Source organism: Pholcus phalangioides, unplaced genomic scaffold (genome assembly GCF_987345545.1).
Source record: "Pholcus phalangioides strain wild (caught in Gottingen) unplaced genomic scaffold, Ppha-v1.0 ptg000008l_1, whole genome shotgun sequence".
Taxonomy (NCBI): Eukaryota; Metazoa; Arthropoda; class Arachnida; order Araneae; family Pholcidae; genus Pholcus; species Pholcus phalangioides.
In genome coordinates, this window is record NW_028301601.1 from 4,374,013 (window position 1) to 4,394,380 (window position 20,368).

The 20,368-nt window shown below is 37.6% G+C and overlaps 1 protein-coding gene across 1 annotated transcript in view; it reads left to right on the forward strand.

The window, feature by feature from the left end:
- The first annotated feature begins 8,449 nt into the window (after positions 1–8,449).
- The window catches only part of LOC149083521 (uncharacterized), a 92,638-nt gene continuing 80,719 nt past the window's right edge, over positions 8,450–20,368 (forward strand). The window contains exon 1 of the mRNA XM_089234039.1: positions 8,450–9,724. Coding sequence (XP_089090165.1) covers positions 9,315–9,724 — 410 coding nt within the window. The 5' untranslated portion in view covers positions 8,450–9,314. The remainder of the gene's footprint in view (positions 9,725–20,368) is intronic.

A 20,368-nucleotide genomic window follows, 5' to 3' on the forward strand; every position in this document is an offset into this window, starting at 1 on the left:
GTGTGTATGCTTTATATTTGATTTTTTAATGACAATAAAAATGCTTATATCTCAAAACTGTGATTTTGGAGTTATGACCAAACACCACAGAATTTTGCAATTGATAAAAAAGCCAGAACTAATGCGAGTAATAATCTGAGAATTGGTGAAAGGCTCCAATAATTTAGGGTGATTGCGGGGCCTCACAAAGCGTGAGACCCGGTCTCTCTTGAAGCGAGACTTCATTTTTTGAATATGTTTACATTGGATGAACGCTGGTGTCTAGGAGATATGATCGAAGTGTTCAAAATTTTCAATGGGATGGATAGGATGGACCATGAACTTTTAGTACACCGCCAATCGACTGCTTTTACAAGGGGACACCAGTATCGATTGGTAAGGGACAATGCAAGGTTATGGTGTCGAAAGGAATTTTTCTCCAATAGGGTTGCTAATAAATGGAATAGCTTACCCCCGGAGGTAGTACATTGTAACACAATTGACACGTTCAAAGAGAAATACGATAAACATGTTGGGGTAAATCGAGAAGCTATCCATTCTTAGAATAAGGCAACCATAAGTATTCTTTATGGGCATTGTATAATATTTTATCATGTGTATATATTGTTTGTAATTTGTGTTAATTGCATTTTTAATTGGGTTGCTGTATTTTTGAAACATATGACAACCATATTTTTATGGGCATCTTTTTATCAGCCACCTCGTTGGGCATTTTGCCTGTTGTGGCGTTGTATTTGTATTTGTATTTGTATGACCGCACCTATCGCACAATCCCCGTAAGGGCGGCCCTGCGTGCCAAAACAGGTACTGACAGACTGAATTTTCGTTTCCTTGCGGCCCTTAGAATACTGTTACATTACGGGTGTTGGAAGTTTCCATGAATTTCTCCACAACCGAATGGAATTCGTGGTCTGAGGATCCACGTGGTGAAGGTCAAGAAGACAATACGACCTACTTAAGACAATAAATAATCAGGGAAATGTCGCAGGAACAATAGAAATAGCCATTGATGTTATCAAATCCTTAAAAAAATATTTATTATTTATTATTCACGTGGGGAACATTTTTTCTGTAGATAAAATAATGTGTTGCCGTGAGGGAAGAAAGAGATTTTCATTCTGAAATGCCAAAAAAATATGGGTTTTTTTCGAAAATCAGAAACAGGGCCGTCGCATAATAAGCAGCCACTTTTATGAATTTTTATAATAACTATTCCAGTCAGAAGTATATAATTAATGTTATCCAGAGTCGACACACACTCAACCCGTGGCCCTCGGAGTATATCTGATGTGGTCCGCGACAGCAAATTTTGTAAGATGAACTAAATCGTTGTTCATAAAGATATTGTTTCGTTAAAACTGTGATTATCCCACATTGCGGCTTTTTGTTATGAATGCCGGTTCCTGATAACTGAACTGTTCAGCGGCACATTTTTTCATAGATCTCTTAAGTGACACACTGCAATTTCATAGATCTCTTAAGTGACACACTGCAATTTCATAGATCACTTAATCGGCTCGCGGCATATTTGCAGATCACGTTAGCGGCCAATGAGGCATTCAAAGATCACCTAAGTGATCTGCAGCCCAGTCCTGGATCAATTAAGTGGCCCGAAACGCATTTAGAAGCCACTTAAAGTGACCTGCGGTGCAATTCCACATCATTTAAGAGACCAGCGGAATGTTTACAGGTCACTTAAGTGACCCGCGACACAGTTCCAGGGCACTTAAGTGGCTCGTGGTGCTGTTCCACATCACTTAATTTTTTTGGGTGCTGTTCCACGTCACCCAAGTGACCCGCGGCATATTCACAGATCACTCAAGTGTCCCGCGGCACAGTTCCAGACCACTCAAGTAGCTCACAGCACATCTCCGCCTGAATTAAGTGACCAGCGGCACATTTCCAAATCACTTAAGTGAAACGCTGCACATTTACAGATCACTTAAATGGCCCGCGACACATTTTAAAACCAAGAAAGTGGTGCACACTCTCCTAAAGAGGTTGAGCACCCTTGATCTATAAGCTTATATACAGGGGTGCATAGTAAACAGGACGTATGGCATTTTACTGGTGAACAGTAAACCGATCCTATAGAGGTCTACTTCTCAGCACCCAAATAACGTGTAGTACTTATATGTCATTCATGTTTAAAAAAAACAAAGGTGTTCTACACACACAGTTATTGAAATATAAAAATAAACTTTTTATTATTACATGCATTCGAGCAAATGCAGCCGGTGATCTTATTGGATGAATTTTTCAAGTTTTATCAAAGAGCTTTTACAAAACTTCTATAGTGTAATCCCAGCCTAAACCATGTCGGTGAATACCGCCCTGTGTGTATTATATTTTATATTATATTTTATATCTATACATAAGTTACGGTAAAAGAGAAAAATTCAGTAAAATTAAAATTATGCATAAAATTATGCGTAAATAACTGGTAAGTATGGTAGATTTTGTTTTTAGGCCGGTAATTACACTATAAAAGTTTGATAAAATTCACTTTTATAAAACTCAAAAATCCAACCAATAAAGCTCATAGGTTACATTCGAGCAAATGCAACCAATAAGCTTATTGGTTGGATTTTTCAAGTTTTATAAAATTACTTTTATAAAACTTTTATAGTGTAATCCCGGTTCTTATACCAAGAATTTATCATATTTATCGCTGATTACATCCATTGGTCCCAGGTCGCATTGGTACATTTGGTCGTTGAGATAAATCGTCAACGAATTAATGTACTTGCATTTACCATAGGTTATGCATTCGATCGGTAATGTTGGTTTGATTGAGTACATTACGTTTGGACACTGCCGTTTGGATGCAACTCATTGGATGCAAGACATTTGGACTCGTGCTGTTTGGACGCCGCGGTTTCAACGCGAGCAACGCGTTTTTGCAATGCGTTTCTAAATGCAGACAAATTTGCACAGACGTTTACTCCATTTGGTAAAACATACGAGGGGTTCACACCCATAGTAGACCAAGTCCATTTATCTTTATTATGGATAGTAACACCTTAAAGTCTTTGATAGATAATTAGTTCAGTTCAAGTTAAAACTATCATTTTTCAGTGCCCTGCTTTTAAAAGATTTGTAAAAGTATAGTGTTACAAGAACTTTAAGGTGCAGTGTTTCACTTTTCTGAATATCTTATTGATACAACACCGATTCGGACGTTGCTCTACAGGCTCGTATAATTCCTGGTATGGTTTTTGTATCCATGGCTGATATCGACATTTTACGAGGGGTGAATGACGATGACTGTGAAAGCTATTGACGAAAGTTTGATACCAGTATTAAATTATACTTTGGAGACAATTACATCGGAAAATTGTAAAACAACCACCACAGTCGGTCACTATTTGAGCCATCTAGACCAACCTTGACTCCGCTCTGTCCCCATAGGAGATATAAGCTGGTGACACACTATTTGAGCCAGTAATTTTGGTCCTGTTGAGAGAGCACTATACATGACGCAGAATGCGCAAATAATTATGCAGAAGCAGCTCATCGACGTTTGCGAGCCGAATTTAGTGCTGACCAACCAACTTGTGAAAAAATTCATAGATAATTTTTTTTTAAATTTTAATAAATTGTAAATGATCTATTTTGAAATGATCCGGCCGATTGTTCGGCGTCCAAACGGCACGAGTCCAATAAGCTGCGTCCAAATGCCCTGCTCCTGGTTTGATTTGTAATGTTCGTGGGTGAAGAAAAATTTTTTAACACTCATTCTAATTTAATTCAATTTCTATAGCAAAATGCATGTCTCTCGCGGACGTATCATTAAGTAATAAATTGATTAAATGAAAAGAACAGAGGAGATAGTTTTTTTTTCACATTTATCAAATTTATCAATACATTACTTCATTGTATTTATCAAAAGTATTAATATTGCTTCAATCAGAAAATATGGATAATCGCCAGTAAAAGTGATAAACACATTAAAATTCACCGAGGAGATTGGCGATTATGCATAATCACTGACTTATCGCTTTTGCCGTGACACTTACCGATAAAAAAATAGTTTGCGGGAGTGAAATATATATTCTAAAAACATTCGACAACTCAGTGATAAAATAGTTGAAATTCATGATGTGGATACAACCCCCAGAGGAAATTAAGAAAAGGCTCGGTTGCATGGGTGTAGATACAGGGGGCATGAGGGGGGCAATGCCCCCCATCGTCAAAAGTGAAGTCTATTTATATTATGTATATATGAATTGACATAATCATCATCGTGCCCCCCCCCCCCCCCCCAGACTTCAGAGTCTATCTCCTATGCTCGGTTGTGCGTAAATGTCTCCTAATTCCACTTGTGTTGATTTTTCGCCAAACCAGGTTCGTTTCGCCGTTAAAAATTACCAGTAGGGAGGCGCTGAAATGGACTCTGGTTCCTGGCGACGGGGGGGGGGGGCAGACTCTATTCTATTTCATATCAATATAGAATCTGTTATTGAGGGCTTCCATCTAGCCCTCCACGTTAGCAACTAATTCAGAAATACAGCAATCCGGCTCAGAACTTTTTCAACTCAATATTTTTTACTGTAAATCGGGCCCGTCATTTAGGGAAGCCAAATTAATTTCAGTTTTTGAATTGCCTTGCTCGCGAGCACCGAGAAAGACATTGAAAAAAGATGCCGGTTTTACATGATTTTCCCCCTCGAGGATGTGTGACTTTTGCCCTTGTCGCTATTTGTAATTTCCAGCATAATTTCATGCAAGTATTTTCCTTCTAGAGTTACGGTTCATAGCAAAGTTGCTCACACACACAACTTTTATCAGGGTGCGGGCCATTTCATGGATTTAAACACGAGTCGCGGGCCACATGAGTGATCTGTAAGTGTTCCTCGGATCACTCAAGTTATCTGGAAATGTGCGGTGAGCCGATTAAGTGCTTTGGAACAGCACCGCACGTCACTCAAGTTATCTGTAAATATGCTGCGGGTCACTCTTAAGTGATGTGGAACTGCACTTCTGGCCACTTAATTACTTTGGAGCTGCGCCACGTGTCCCTTAAGTGATCTGTAAATGTCGCGGGTCACTAAAGTTACTGGAAATGCTTCGCGAACCACTTCAGTGATGTTGAACTTCCTGTGTCCCACGGGTCACTCAACTGTTATGGAACACTGTTTCCCACAGGTCACTTAACTGTAGTGGAACAGTCTGTGCCCAACGGGTCACTTAAGTGTTATGGAACTTCAGGCGAGTATTTAGGCGAGTATCTTATCGACCTGGGCTACGACATTTTCGTCTCATCGTCCTCGCGGACTTGATACCTCTGACAATTTATTTATAAAAACACACACACAGTACAAAATACATTATAATCATAATTTAAGTCAGGGCCGGAGCTATAGGAGGGTGGGAGGGGGGTAACTGCCCCGGGAGACAAAATTTAGGATGCGGCAGTTTTAGTTGCGAACGAAGAACACCGTTGTAGAATTATCGAATTTTAAAGTTGTGGGGGGGGGGGGATCACGGTTTGCCCCGTGCGGCAAAAATCCTAGCTACGAGCCCTGATCTAAGTATAAAACAGTTGTACAAAATCATAATCTACGTATCAAACATAAAATCCTAAATCGCATATTGTGTGCCACGGGCCACTTAAGCGCTGTGACAAGGTGGCACCCAGTGACAAAGGTGGAGTCTACTCATCTAATGTATATATGTATATATGAATCGACATCATCATCGTGCCCCCCATCAATAATGACCGCCCTTCCCCCCAGACTTCCAAGTCCATTTCCGCCTATGAACAAGCTGCATCCATAGAAATAACGGAGGAAAGAAAAGTTTTCATAAGCCTTTTACATAGGCGCCTACTGATATTTCGTACAAACCGCAAGTAATTTTTCATTCAAGAGCTAAAAACAACACAAAAATTAGGGGTCACGCGTTCAATTTTACCTTTTATCTTCAAAAATTTTATGATAAAATTTAACGATTGAAAAACACACACACATTATCGTGAAGTGCAAATGTTCCTAAAATTTCCAGATAAAAAGACTATTGCATAGGCCACGGCCTTGGATTAGCAACAAGAGCTAAAATCTAACTTTAAAATGTTGTTCAAGTCACGGCTTTACAATGGGAAATTGCGGTACTATATTCTAAATTTATTTTAATAATTATAAAATATTCTAATTATTTTAGTTTTCATACATATCAAATTTGAATGAAATTATTGTCAACTTTAATCATTTTTGAAAGTCAATAATAATTTAATTTTAATTTATTAAATTATTTATTTATCCTAAAATTGATAAATTAATTAAAAATTAATTAACCCCTTAAAAATAAATGAATTAGTTGAACGAATGAATTAATTGAATGTATTTAATTGCTTTAATTTATCAAAATTAGTTAATTAATTATAAATAAAAAGTTATAATTAAGAAATAAGTGAATTTTTAAATCCGAAAATGATTGAAAAATGAATAAATAAATTTAAAGAATTAATTCATTGAAAACAAATTGATTATAAATAAATAAATAAATTAGAAATAATTAAAAAATAAATGAAGTGTTAAATTAGCTTAAAATAATTTTAAATTAGCTTGATTATTACATTAGCTCATTAACATTGATATTTCATGAATGTTTTGTCTTTCTTCATTTCAATAGTATTCTAATTATTCTAACTTATTACCTTATAATAAATTTGAATAAAATTTTCCCTAATTTTATCGTTTTTGTATATTATTAATAATTTAATTTTTATTTATTATTTCAGTTCATTTACAAAGACTAAATGAATAAAAATAAACAAATTAGTTAAAAACAAATAAATAAAACACAAAAATCAGTTATTTTATATTCCATTTTTAAAAATTCCTTACAATTTAAAAAATTCATTATATTGATGGATGGATCATCACTAGAGATACGTAACTTTCGTATTTACGAAGTAGGCTTATAGTAGATGCGATAAATGCTCAAATTTGGTTTTTATCACTTTTCCGCGAAATCTTGATAAATTACTTTTTTTGAAGCGAAAATAATTAGTAATTCTGCTGAGCACTTGCATTCCAGAACTTTCAACTAAGTACCGTAGTAAGCTTTTATAGTACTTTAAAACTTGGCCTAGTAATTAATCATTAAATAAAAGAGTTGTTTCGTTGGTTTAGTTCATTTTTGCGAATGAAATGCAAAATTTTTCATTTAGGAAATATTTTTGCAAATCAATGCAAAATTTTTGATTTGAAAAATATTTTTGCGGATGAATGCAAAATTTTTCATTTGAAAAATATTTTTGCGGATGAATGCAAAATTTTTAATTCGAAATTTTTATTTTTGAGGATAAATGCAGAATTGTTCATTTGGAAAGTGTTTTTGTGAATGAATACAATTTTTCTTTTGCTTTGGAAATTTTCTTTTGCGAATGAATGCAAAATTTTCGTGATTTGAGCAATATTTTTCACAGATGAATGCAAAATTTTTGTGATTTGAGCAATATTTTTCACAGATGAATGCTAAATTTTTCGATTCGGAAATATTTTCGCGGATGAATGCGAAATTCTTAACTGGAAAATTATTATTTTCGCTAGCAAATAGTTTTTTGTGAAATTTGGGTTTTTCATTTGCGAAATTTGCGTGTCTCTAAACATCACAGATCCATAATGCTGCTTTAAAAGGTAAAGAAACAAATCCGTAATGAAAAATTTTCCATTTGGAAAATATTTTTGTGCATCAATTTTTTCAATTCAATTTCAGTTTTATTCGTCACATTCAAAATACGTACATTGTACAAAAACAGAGGAAATTTATCCAAGGGATCTTCGTTCATCCATACTCCGGGGACACAATTATTGTTAGATGCGAAATTTTTAATTTGTAAAATGTATTTGCGAATGAATTCGAAAACTTGAATTTTTATTTTTTGTGAATAAAAAAAAAAAAAAGAAATTTACAAATTAATTTTTTTTTTGCCAAATTTACGCATCTCTTCATCTTGTGTAACCATCACAGATCCGTATTAATGCTTTAGAACATAGTTTCCCAAAATTTTTGTTCCATCGCCCCCTTCTTCAGAAATTTTTCTCTCTCATCGCCCCCCTACTCAAGCGGATCCATAGGATCCCAAGTTAAACCAGTAGCTTTTATCGCCCCCTAGACTATTCCATCGCCCACCAGGGAGGCGATATTGCCCGCCCACTTTGTTAGACCTGCTTTAGAAAAATAAACATACGTAAAAAAAAAACATAATTTTTTTTATTTTTTTTCTCTAAAAAATCCACCAAAAATAAAATTCCAAAGGAAAAAAAAAAATAATCTCAGAATTATTATTTTTAGTCAAAATTTGCATTTTATCGCCAAGGAAAGCTCAGATTTGGCGATTTTTTTCGGTGATGCAAGTTCCAGCAAATCAAGTCAATGCTTATCAGCAACCCTAAGATGTAGGAGAAACAAACAAAAAAAAGAATCCGAGGGAGGAGGGGGGAACAAATCATCATCATCATCATCAGTCCGCACGTCTTCACACACGTCTCAAGAAGGAGTAGAGTGTGTATGTATGTGTATTGGAACGAAGTCTCGAGACTCCGGAGAGAAGAGAGAGTCTCTCAGTTCTCTGTCGACTCGCGTGAAAAACGCGCCAGCCACCACCGCTTCTCGAGAGCACACACCAACAGCAGCAGCTTCTTTGCATTATTATTCTACTAAAGAGACTTTTGAGACTCAAGACAAGTCTCTTTCTTCGCAACAAACGTTCGCTTTGATCAAAAGAAACAAAAAAACCCTCCTTTTTTTTTCATATATATTTCGGCACGTGAAACAAAAACTTTTGTTTTCGGTTCCCTTTCTTTTTTAACTTTTGTTCCCACTTTTATAAAAGTCCCTCCAATTTTTTTTTCTTTGATTATTTTTTTCCTTGATCAAATGAAAGACGATTGTGTGTTTGGGAAAAAAACACAGTGCGATATTCTACTTTAATTTCTTCTGCTGTTATTGTTATCATCATCTCAAGTGGAAGATCTAATTGGACTGAGTAATTATCGTCATCTTCACGCGTGTTTGAAAACGAAACTGAAAATTATCACCGTCATCTACGGGAAGACAATGTGTGGAATTTTGATTATCCGATATGATTTGCATGTGTGACATTGCTTCTGTACTCGACTGGAACTATATGTGGTTTGGAAATTTTTAGGGATATTCTTCAACTTTTTTGATAAAATCGGACCGTTTCCCCATGATTTTTGTATGAGAAATTTTTCATCTCGATGACCGGCTGTGGAAAGCGAACCGAAAGGATTTCTTGAGCATATTTCTTTGGTCCTGAATTTGATTTCGAATTGTTTTCCCATATGGCAATGGACCGCGAGGACTGCAAGCACGAATACGATGACTGCTGCGATTTGGACGCGGCTTCGTCGAGCGGGGGCTCGCCCAGCGAGGGTGGGCTCTCGCCGGATATGTCGTCGCACCACCACCACCAGATAACGAACATGGACTTGGCGCCCGGTGCCATGGTGGACGCCCTGGACTCGAACCCGCGGATACAGGCCGCGGTGTCGAAGGTCCTGCAGAGCTACGACTGGTCGCTGGTGGCCAAGACTTCGCGCGGGCAGGGCAATTCCGACAAGAGGAAGCCGCACGTCAAGCGACCGATGAACGCGTTCATGGTCTGGGCCCAGGCCGCCAGAAGAAAACTCGCGGACCAGTATCCTCATCTGCATAACGCCGAGCTCAGCAAGACGTTGGGAAAACTGTGGAGGTAAGCAAATCCATTCTTAAATTTTATAGAAAAATTTCTATCAATTTTCCCAAGAAACCCTTGATAATTTGGCGTCTTATAAATGCCAAAATATTCGTATTAATAAATCATTACCTTCCTTTTATTTGATACCTATCATAATAATGGTTGTATCAAGTCATGTGCAACATGTACAGCTGTACAAGGTACATTCAATTTTTCGTTGGTAATACATAGGCCAATATCATTTATTGTTTCGAGGTTGAACCTGCCCTGAAGGCTTAGAATTTGCACAGGGTCGCAATAAACCCTAATTGGTTATGATGGATATAAGGTCATACTATATACCTGGGGTTCTATTTCTAAGATGTTTGTTATAAAAGGATTCGTCATTCTAAGGCAGTGATTCTCAAATGTTGTCACCCGTGGCTCCCTTGCCCTATTCATGATTTATCTGCGGTTGCCCAGATAAGTTCAGTAAATATTGTTACTTATAAAAGAATCACTTCAAAGAATAAATATGTGCAAACTTCTATGTCTCCTGCTCGCAAAAGTTGGTCACCCCCTATGAGCCACGACGCTGACTTTGAGAAACCCTTCCACGGAAACACAACCTCTCCGATAAATATCGTGATTTTTATACGATAAAAATTCCGATACTGGTTGATTTCGATAACCTTACACTTTATTAGATGAATACTAATAAAGGGTAGGGCCGCAACTATTCAAGGGCTGGGAGGATCTTGTGGCTCGGAAGCTTTACTAAGAAGGGCATCGGGTTTACTCTTTTTTTCCGTTCAAATTAACCGGCCCCGGGTGACAAAGTAAATTTTCGGTCATAGTTACGGTTCTGATAATGAATGGGCCATCGAATCCCAGGGACTAAACGATGCCGTGAAGATGACCCCGAATTCGGTTCTTTGTAAATATAAACTTTCGTACTGCAATTGAAACATATTTTTTACCTTCTCGATATTCGAAGCCAGTACATGAGCGATTATGTCATAGAATAACCGTACTGACAGCAAGATTGCAATACAGTGAAATCTCGATATAACGATACTCTGAGGAAAAAGAAAAAAATATCGTCATAGGGATTATTGTTACATTGAGAGCCAGCTGTGTAACACAAAACTATAGGAATTTTAAACAAGGCTAGAAAAAAATATCGTTGTAGAGCAATTCATCGTTCTATCGAGTATCGTTGTAGCGAGGTTTGACTGTACTATAAATATGCAGCCTATATAAGAATAAAATGTCTAGTACGAAGTCTTTGAATCATTTTCACGTAAATAGAAATGAGAAAGTTTCATAGATGGAGCTTATTCTTAAAATACTTGCGAGATCGACAGGATTTACATGCAGGGCCGTAACTGAGGGATTACATGCGGAGCTGGTGTACCTGGTGCACGGCCACACACACAGGATTACGCCGAATTACCTTTCACTACAACAGAGGTCTTCAACCTTTCTCTAGTCGCGAGCACTGCCTGTACCCATCATCAAAAGAAGAGCACCCTTACGGCAAGTTTGACATACATGAAATCAGGATGATTTCAGTCCTTTAAAGCAATTAGTACGATGTTTTTAATTGGAACGTTCACCAAGTGCTCGCGAGCACAAAATCGAACACGGGCATCGATCACTCTGGATGCTTCGGGGAGCACCATGGTGCTCGCGAGCAACGGGATGAAGGGTTTTGCCTGCTCTACAAATTTGTCTAACACTACGGGGAAGGAAGCACCAAAATCCTCGCTTTCCTTAGATGACAGATTAGATTTGTACTTCTAGTTGTAGAGAGTTAAAACGACTTTGATAACATACTGTCTGACTTTAACTTATTCAAAAGTTTGATTAAAGGGGGTGGGGGGGGGGAAAGGGTCTGAATATAAGCTGCATAGCAGCCTGTAGGTTGAGTGGTTAACATATCAGACTTCGGTTCAACAATTATGTTGTTGAATTCTAGCTAGAAATGCCCAGCCACGCCGAAATTAGTTTTTAGCTGTAGATTCCGGTCTAATGGGCCCTAGGGAACAAAAGATGACCGTATTGCAAGGGCCCCGCCCTTACAAGACGAGAGACCAGGCGCGCCTCAACAATTTCGGGCACCAGAAATGTTTAGGACCCGCACTTTGCTTCGATTCTATATATTTTATGGGGGGAGAGGAATCGGTATATATTATTTCATCATGTACAGGAAAATGCTAAGAAACATTCATCAAACATCATACAAAACATTTTAGAAACACAATTTAATGTAGATTGACACAAAAAATTGAGAAAAAAATTCCTGAAACTAATGAAAGTTTGAGAATTGATGAAAAATAATTATTTTGGAAGAAATAATCCCAGCATCAATAAAAATTTGAAACTAACGAAAAAATAGTAATTCCATAATTGATGAAAACTCAAACTATTAACGGAAAAAAATTCCATTTTCATTATAAAAATTCAGAACCAATGAAAAAAATAATTTCAATAACTAATGAAAGAAATTGTTCCAGAATCAATGGAAGAAATTATTTTAGAACTAAGGGGGGGGGGGGAGGAGAAATTGTTTCAGAAATAATTCAAGAAATTGTTTCAGAAGTAATTGAAGAAATTGTTTCAGAGTCAATGGAAGAAATTGTTTCAGAGTCAATGGAAGAAATTGTTTCAGAGTCAATGGAAGAAATTGTTTCAGAGTCAATGGAAGAAATTGTTTCAGAGTCAATGGAAGAAATTATTCCATAATTGATGAGAGAAAATGCAGAATTAACAAGAGAAAAAAACCAGAATTGATGGGAATTAAGAATTAATGAATTCTCTCTCTCTCTCTCTCTCTCCCTCTCCCTCCACAATAGATGAAAATTCAGAATTAACGATGCAAAAAAATTCCAGATACAATTAATGCAAAAAATAATTTAAACACTAGTGAAGGCTACCAATAATTTACCGAGAGTGCAGGGCCTCACAAAATGTTGGGCCCGGCTCGACCGCGATTGGGTGATATCAGTTAAGGGTGGCTCTGCATAGTGCACGGGCAAATCTTCAAACTTTTTCAATCGTGAGTGCCGTCCATTTTTATGCTCAGAAGAGCACTCATGTGGTAATTCTGATATAGTAGAGTCTTGATAATTCGATTCTGGAGACTTCGAAGTTCCGGATAATCCGAGGTACTTTTTTCGAAATTTCTTTTTAAAAGCCTGTGTGTTCCGCCAATGTATCGAGCTATCTTTCATTTTGTCTCTCATTCTTCTTACAAAATACGAATAATTTCAGTGCTAAGGGATTAAAGGATCTTAACAGGGACTGAAGGGGGTTCTTGATCCCTAGATTGAGTTCTTCGGTGGTCTTTAAGGTCAATTTTTCATAGGCCCTTCTATAGTAAATTTTTAGTTTGCAAAAAGAAAAAAAAAACATTCGTATATTGGGCCTTTATGCTCGAGCCCTTATCAGTCTCATTTATAAAGAGACCATGGGCATTGGCAGTTTTGTAACGAACTTCAAAGAGACCGGAGAAATCACTTCGTTATTAAAAATTTCATTATAAAGGAATTCCAGGTTTTTGCATTGTTTTTATGTAAACTTATTTGGGGGATTAGTAAAGTGTTCGTTAAAACGAGATTTTTTTGCTATAACGGTATTTGTTGAAACGGAATTCGACTGTATATACAAATATAAAAAATAGGTAAGAGTAGATACCCCAACCTTACGAAGCCTTTTTTTATTACCTTTTTAATTATCTGATTTCCATAAATACGAGGTGGCCTCGGTCCCGTTCACCTCGGTATATCGAGACTCTACTGTACATGCGCAAAATTGAAATCAGCATAATGTAATTTGAATGGGTTGTCGATCATGTGACCAAGCACTCTTTCTTGGGAACTAGCCTGCGACAGACCGAGAATACGTGTCGTAAGATGCGAATTTGAATTCGGGGGGGGGGGGATATAAAACACATACGTTGGTGTTTTATACCCGTGCACATAACATTGGTGCTTTAGAACCCCCTGAATTTCTAAACCGAAGCAAATTTGACTCGATATTGCTGCCATCTGCTGGTTTAAATTTGAAAACTGTTAAGAAATTGAATTTTTTAAATTTTTCAATGCAAATATTTAATGTTTCATAGAAGAGGATAGAAACGTGATGACTAAAATTTAAATAATTATTTAATCTTGCAATCATATTTTAAATTAAAATAGAATTTTTAAATTTAAATGTAGAAATAAAATTTATATAAATAGAAAAATAATCTTTATTATAAGTTCTTAATTTGCATCGCGGTAGTTCTTTCGGAAGGTGGAAGAACAATGATGAGTACGGTAGTCTATATTGTGCCACAAGGGAACCTCGTCAAGACGAAATAAGGCTTTAGTACAGGGTGGCAGGCATACTATATTTTGGTTGTTTAGGTATGGGTTTGAATCCTAGTTGGGACATGAACGCCGTTGCCTTCCTCTTCTAGATCAGGTCTCAGCTTCGTGCCCCGGTCTATAACGAACCCTAATACAGGGCCGCCCTCTTATCAGACGTGGAGCCCCGAGTGAAAATATTTTTGAGGTGCCTAAGTCCCGATTTTATGCATTTGGGAAGGAGGTGAGGGGTTGGGTCGTCATCCAAGGATTCATGCGTTATCACAAGAATATACAGGAATGCTGAAAAATATCTACTCAGCAATGAATATTCGGAATTAATCAAAGAAAAAAATCTCAGAATTTATTAAAATTCAGAATCTGTCAAAATAAAATTTCAGAATCGATGAAAATTCAGAATTGGCAAGAAAAAAATATCCCGTAATTGAGTTGCTTTATTCAGAAAATTCGAAAATTCAAATGTAATGAGAAAAATCCCACATTTGTGAGACAAAAATTCAGATTTAATGAGAGAAAAAATCCCAGAATTGATGAAAATTCAGAATTGATGAAAATTCAGAATTAATGAAAGACAAAATCCCTAGAATTGATGAAAATTCAAAATTGATGAGAGAAATAATTCCAGAATTCATGAATGAAATCAGTTGAAGCTCTGATACCTTGTTTACTTCAAAAAAAAATGTATATTTTTTCAATTCCATTACCGTAAATGCGGGGCCCCGTGTGACCGCACCTGTCGCACACCCGTAAGGCCGGCTCTGAGAGGAAGATAACTGCAGAATGACTATCAAGGGAATTGATGTTCATACGTCCTGATTTTGATTTGAAGAGTGGCCTCGGCAAAGCGGGCAATTAACAGGGCACCTCGACTGGAGTAAAAGATTGGTTTACCACCGATGACAAGTGTCGTTCAAATTAGGAGGCCCTGAATAGGCGGGATGACCTGGGTAAATGGATCGCATCAATCAGAATCAAGTCCACATTCGCAGGGCCGCCTTTATCAGACGCAGAGCCCGGTGCAAAATTAATAGCGGGGTGCGTATCAACAATTTCGGGGCCCCAAAAATGATTAAAACTCCGTTTGCCCTAATTTTATATATTTTGTGAGAGAAGGGAATCGAGCATCCATTGTTACATAATACAGGGCCAGGAAGAAATAATTCCAGGATTGAACAAATAAATAATATTTTCCGAATTGACGAAAGAAATAATTCCATAGCTGATAAAAGTTCAGAATTAATGAAAGAAATAATTCGAAAATTGATGAAATTAATGAAGAATTAATGAAAAATCTGAGCTAATGAAGAATTAATGACAAATCTGAGCTAATGAAGAATTAATGAAAAATCTGAACTAATGAAGAATTAATGAAAAATCTGAGCTAATGAAGAATTAATAACAAATCTGAGCTAATGAAAAAAATCATTCGAAAATCGATGAAAGTTCAGAAGTAATGAAAGAAATAATGAAAATTCAGATCCAGTAGAAGAAATAATTCCAGAATCGATGAAAGAAATAATTTTAGTATAAATAAATGTTCCAGAATTCAAAAAAAAATTCCAGAATAAAGGAAATGTCTTAGAATTGATGAAAATTAAGTATTAATGAAATTAATCAATTTCGCAATTTTTGAAGATTCGGAATTAACGGTATGAAAAAATTTCAGAATTAATAAAAGAAATAATTAAAGAATTGTTATTAAAGCCTCCATTAACTAACCGTGAGTGCGGGGGGGGGGCTCACCCTCACAAAGCGCGTGGCCTGGAGTGACCGCAACTGTCGCACCCCCCCCCCCCCCCCCCCGCATGTGGCTCTGCAGATTCGTTCGTAGGTGCAATCAAAGATTCACAAGCATTTCTACATTCGAATACACTTCAAAAAATGACCGCGGAAACTCTTCGACGGCACCGTAATTCAACGGCACACCGGTCGAGAATCACACTGTCTTAAATACTCATTTCAATTCAGTACCGAATTACTGATACAGGGGACACCAAAATGGATACTGGTCCCGGGTGACAGAGTGACTTTTCGTTTCCTATTGCGACCCTGTCTCCTGAGTAGTCTCACGGCAACCTTAAGTGCCACGCCGTACCGCTTGGGACTCTTCATTTTATAAATCTGAATATTTACAACACATACAGTAGGTTTTACATGATAAAAATAACAAGGCGTTGACATGTTTATGTTTAGTATTACCCAAATGTGCTCAACCTATCGAAGAGTGTGGGCCACTTCATTGGTTTGAAAACGCGTCGCGGGCCACTTAAGTGATATGGAAATGTGTCACGGGTCTCTGAAGTGATTTATAAATGTTCCCCAGGCTACTTAAGTGATCTGGAACTGCTCCGCGGGCTGCTTAATTGAAGTGAGAATGTGCCGCGAGTCACTTAGGCAATCTGAAACAGCGCTCCAGGTCACTTGAGCGATCTGTAAATGCCACGGGTCACTTAAATAATCTTTAAATGTGCCTCCAGGTCACTTGAGTGATCGGGGGAATGTGCCGTGGTCTACTTGAGTGATCTAGAACAGCTCCCAGGTCACTTGAACGATCTGTAAAGGTGCTGTGGATCAACTAATGGGTCTTATAATGTGATCTCGTAATTGAGTTTATACTTAGATTATGATTTTATAGTTGTTATGATTGTAATGTATATTTTGTAATGTATGCTTTTTTATGAATAAATTGCCAGGGGTATCCAGTCCGTGTGGACAATGAGCCGATATTGCCATATGGCGATGTGGCCTGGGCATCTTTCAGTTTGACGGTCTTATAATGTTCTGCGGGGTCACTCAAGTGATCTTTAAATGTGCCGCGGCCCACTTGAGTGATCTGAAATAGCGCATCAAGTCACTTGAGTGATCTGAAATAGCGCATCAAGTCACTTGAGTGATCTGAAATAGCGCATCAAGTCACTTGAGTGATCTGAAATAGCGCATCAAGTCACTTGAGTGATCTGAAATAGCGCATCAAGTCACTTGAGTGATCTGAAATAGCGCATCAAGTCACTTGAGTGATCTGAAATAGCGCATCAAGTCACTTGAGTGATCTGTAAATATGTCGCGGATCACTCAAGTCTAGGAATGCGACACTTAGTTCATTTAAAAAACGAGGTGTAAGGTCACTGACCACATCAGATGTCTTTGAGGGCTACAATTGACCCGCGGGCCATAGGTTGAACATGCATGGTATTATGTTGTCTGTTTGTTCAATAAATTAAGTGTGTGCAACAGTATCAGTTATAAATTTTGTTTGGGAAGGCTAGGCTTTAAATGCCTCCTCTCCTTTAACTAACTGCAAGTGATACTGATCTCAAAATGATGGAAGAACATCTAATTAATGTAAAAATAAAACTTGAAATACAAACGCCCTGCAAAAAAAAATCTCTCATTTGTGAATTTTTCTTTGATTACCTTAAATTGGTGTTGCACACATTCATCTAAATAATTTGGTGAACAGTTTTTATCTTCTCAAAAAAAAACCATAGATACTGTACATCGGGGTGGCCCACAAGCCTCATGCGGCCCGTGAAGTGATTTTGTGCGGCCCGCGACAAGGTAAAAAGTATCGCGAAAAAATTAAATTTGTGATCATTATTTTTGAGCTATCGGTTTCAACAGCGGATTTATTGATTAACAAACTGCTTGCAAATTTCTTATTTCCAGTGACGAAATTAGTAATTTAATTACTAACTAATTAATTCAATTAATAACGGAAGTGGCTTACACACCGATATTGCACCACTGATGCGGCCCGCGACGCTATAGTTGCCCATTATGTTGGCCTGCGAACAGAAAGAAGTTGGCTACCCCTGCTGTACATCATATACGTTCTTAATAGGGCTGAGAATCGATTAAAGTTTTTAATTGGTTAATCAAAAATGTTTAATCGATTAATCGAATTTTAATCGAATATATTTTTTTTTTATCATATAATGTAAGAAGATGGTATAGTATATTTTATTGATATCACTCACCTATCCCGTGCATGTAAACCAATATAGGAATAGGTTAAGAAATTAAAATGGCTGCCCGCTTCAAGCAATTTAATATTCTGAACATAATTGCCAAAACCCGTGGTTTCTACACTCGGATCTTGTCATTTTATTTTAAAGAAGTCGGTTATTTTTGGTAAATATTCACTGATTTCGAAACTACTTTTGATTATACTGTTGCTTGCTTGCCCAGAAACTCCTCTTGAATATGGTACTTGTGAGGAGGTGAGCTGATCCTTCCAAGAATACGGAAAATGTACTGTTCATAGTGGGTTGAGAAATAGTGGAGAAAATTCCCTTCTAACTCAATTTGAAACTGAAATCATCAAGTTCCGTTGAATCTACATAATTTCATCAAAATATTGATTCAAATATTCTAAATATGGTCACTTATATAAAATAGTGATTCACAAACAAGTAAATTCACAAACTTTTAATAATAATTTTAATCGAATTGCTCGAGTCGATTAACTCAATTAAAAATTTTAGCTGCGATTAACAATTGATCGATTAACCGACCCGATTAATCGGAACAGCCCTACTTCTTAATATAGTTCTTCCTCACTAAACGTATAATTGTGGTTTTCAACAGACAATCTGAGGATCTCTGATCAGGGCCTGTTTATCGCATGGGCAAACAGGGCACGTGCCCATGGCTCACTAATTTTCAGGTGGGGAGCCCAGAAATTTCTGTCTCTTTGTATGTATATTAGTGATTTATTTCCCTTTCGTAGAATACAGTCAGAGGACATTTTGATGTGTTTGAGGAATTGGGGGGGGGGGGGGGGGGGCGTTCTCAATCCCACAGGTTCTCAACCGGTGCTTCGCAGAGACCTTTATGTGCCCTCCGTTGCACTTCCTGGGGGCTCCGCGGTCACCCGAGGAAAATAAAATAAATCAGTAAATTTGATTTTTTTTTTAAAAAAAGCCCCTACGGGGATTCGTCATATACAAATAATCTTCTCAAAAGCGAGTAAATAAAAGGTTGAGAACCGCTGCTGTTTTGGTTACTCACATGCTTGCACGGTTTCTTGGTCACTCATTCGGCCGCTCACTGACCTAGTCTTTCGCTCGTTGGGTCACTCCATGCTTACACATTCAATAGATCACTCTTCTAGTCAGACACATGCTTGCATATTTTCTTAGTCAGCGACGTGACTGCACACTTTCCTGGTTATTCACGTGCATGCACACTTTCTTCGTCAGTCACTTGCTTGCACATTTTCTTGGGCAGTCACGTGATTGAACATTTTTTGGTCAGTCAAGTGCTTGCACACTTTTTTGGTCGTTCACCCACCGAGTCCTTCGCTGTTTAGGTCACTCTTTTGGCCGCTGCCATGCTTACACATTCTATAGGTCCCTATTTTGGTCACTTTCCTGCTCACACACCGTCTAGGTCACTCTTTTGGGCAGCCACATGCTTGCACACTTACTTGGTCACTTACCGAAGTGGTCCCTCTCTCTCTGGGTCACTCTTTTAATCACCCATACTGTTTTAATCACCCGTACTCTTTTAATCAACCATACTCTTTGAATCACCCATTGTTTTCGTCACTTACATGCTTGCAAACTCTCTAGGTCAGAGGTTCTCAACCCGTGCTCTGTGTGCTTTTCCAAGAGGCTCTACGAGTGCCCCAGGACAATAAAATAAATCTGTAGATCTGATAAAAAAAAATTTGAAGAAGCCCATATATAGGCGGGATGGGCCCCCGCCATAGAAATTATAGAGTAAAAAAGGGCTCCATGGGTTAGAAAAGTTTGAGAACCGCTGCTCAATCCTAATTCAATGTATATGATACCACAAGAAAAAAGAAAAGTACCTAGAAGCAGGTTCCTTGTTGAGGGAGATACTGTTTAGTAGAGATCTCTTTTTCTCATAGGGACAATTCAGGTGTACAGTCAAACCTCGTTAGTGCGTCACCCGGTTAACACGTCACTCCGCTTACCGGATCACTTTCTGGAAGTCCCTATTATCTTCAGGGAGGAAATGGCTTACTCCGTTTAATGAGTCACTCCGCATATCAAGTCATATTTTTGCTCTCGCAAGAGTGACTCATTAACGAGGTTTGACTGTAGTATGTCGCTTTGCAGTATGTGGTGCATTGATATTGCAACTGACATCTAGAAAAGTTGCTTATGAAAGTATTTTGGAAAATTTTTCTTTCTTAAATTGCAAAACAGATGAAGTCTTTCGCAGAGCCTTCCAGCAGAGTGTTCCAGCGGCATTATAACGTTATTTTGGATGATGATTTTGTTGAAGAATTTCAGCAATTTCCTGCCAATCGAAAAGAGAATCGAGAGAAAACGCTAGC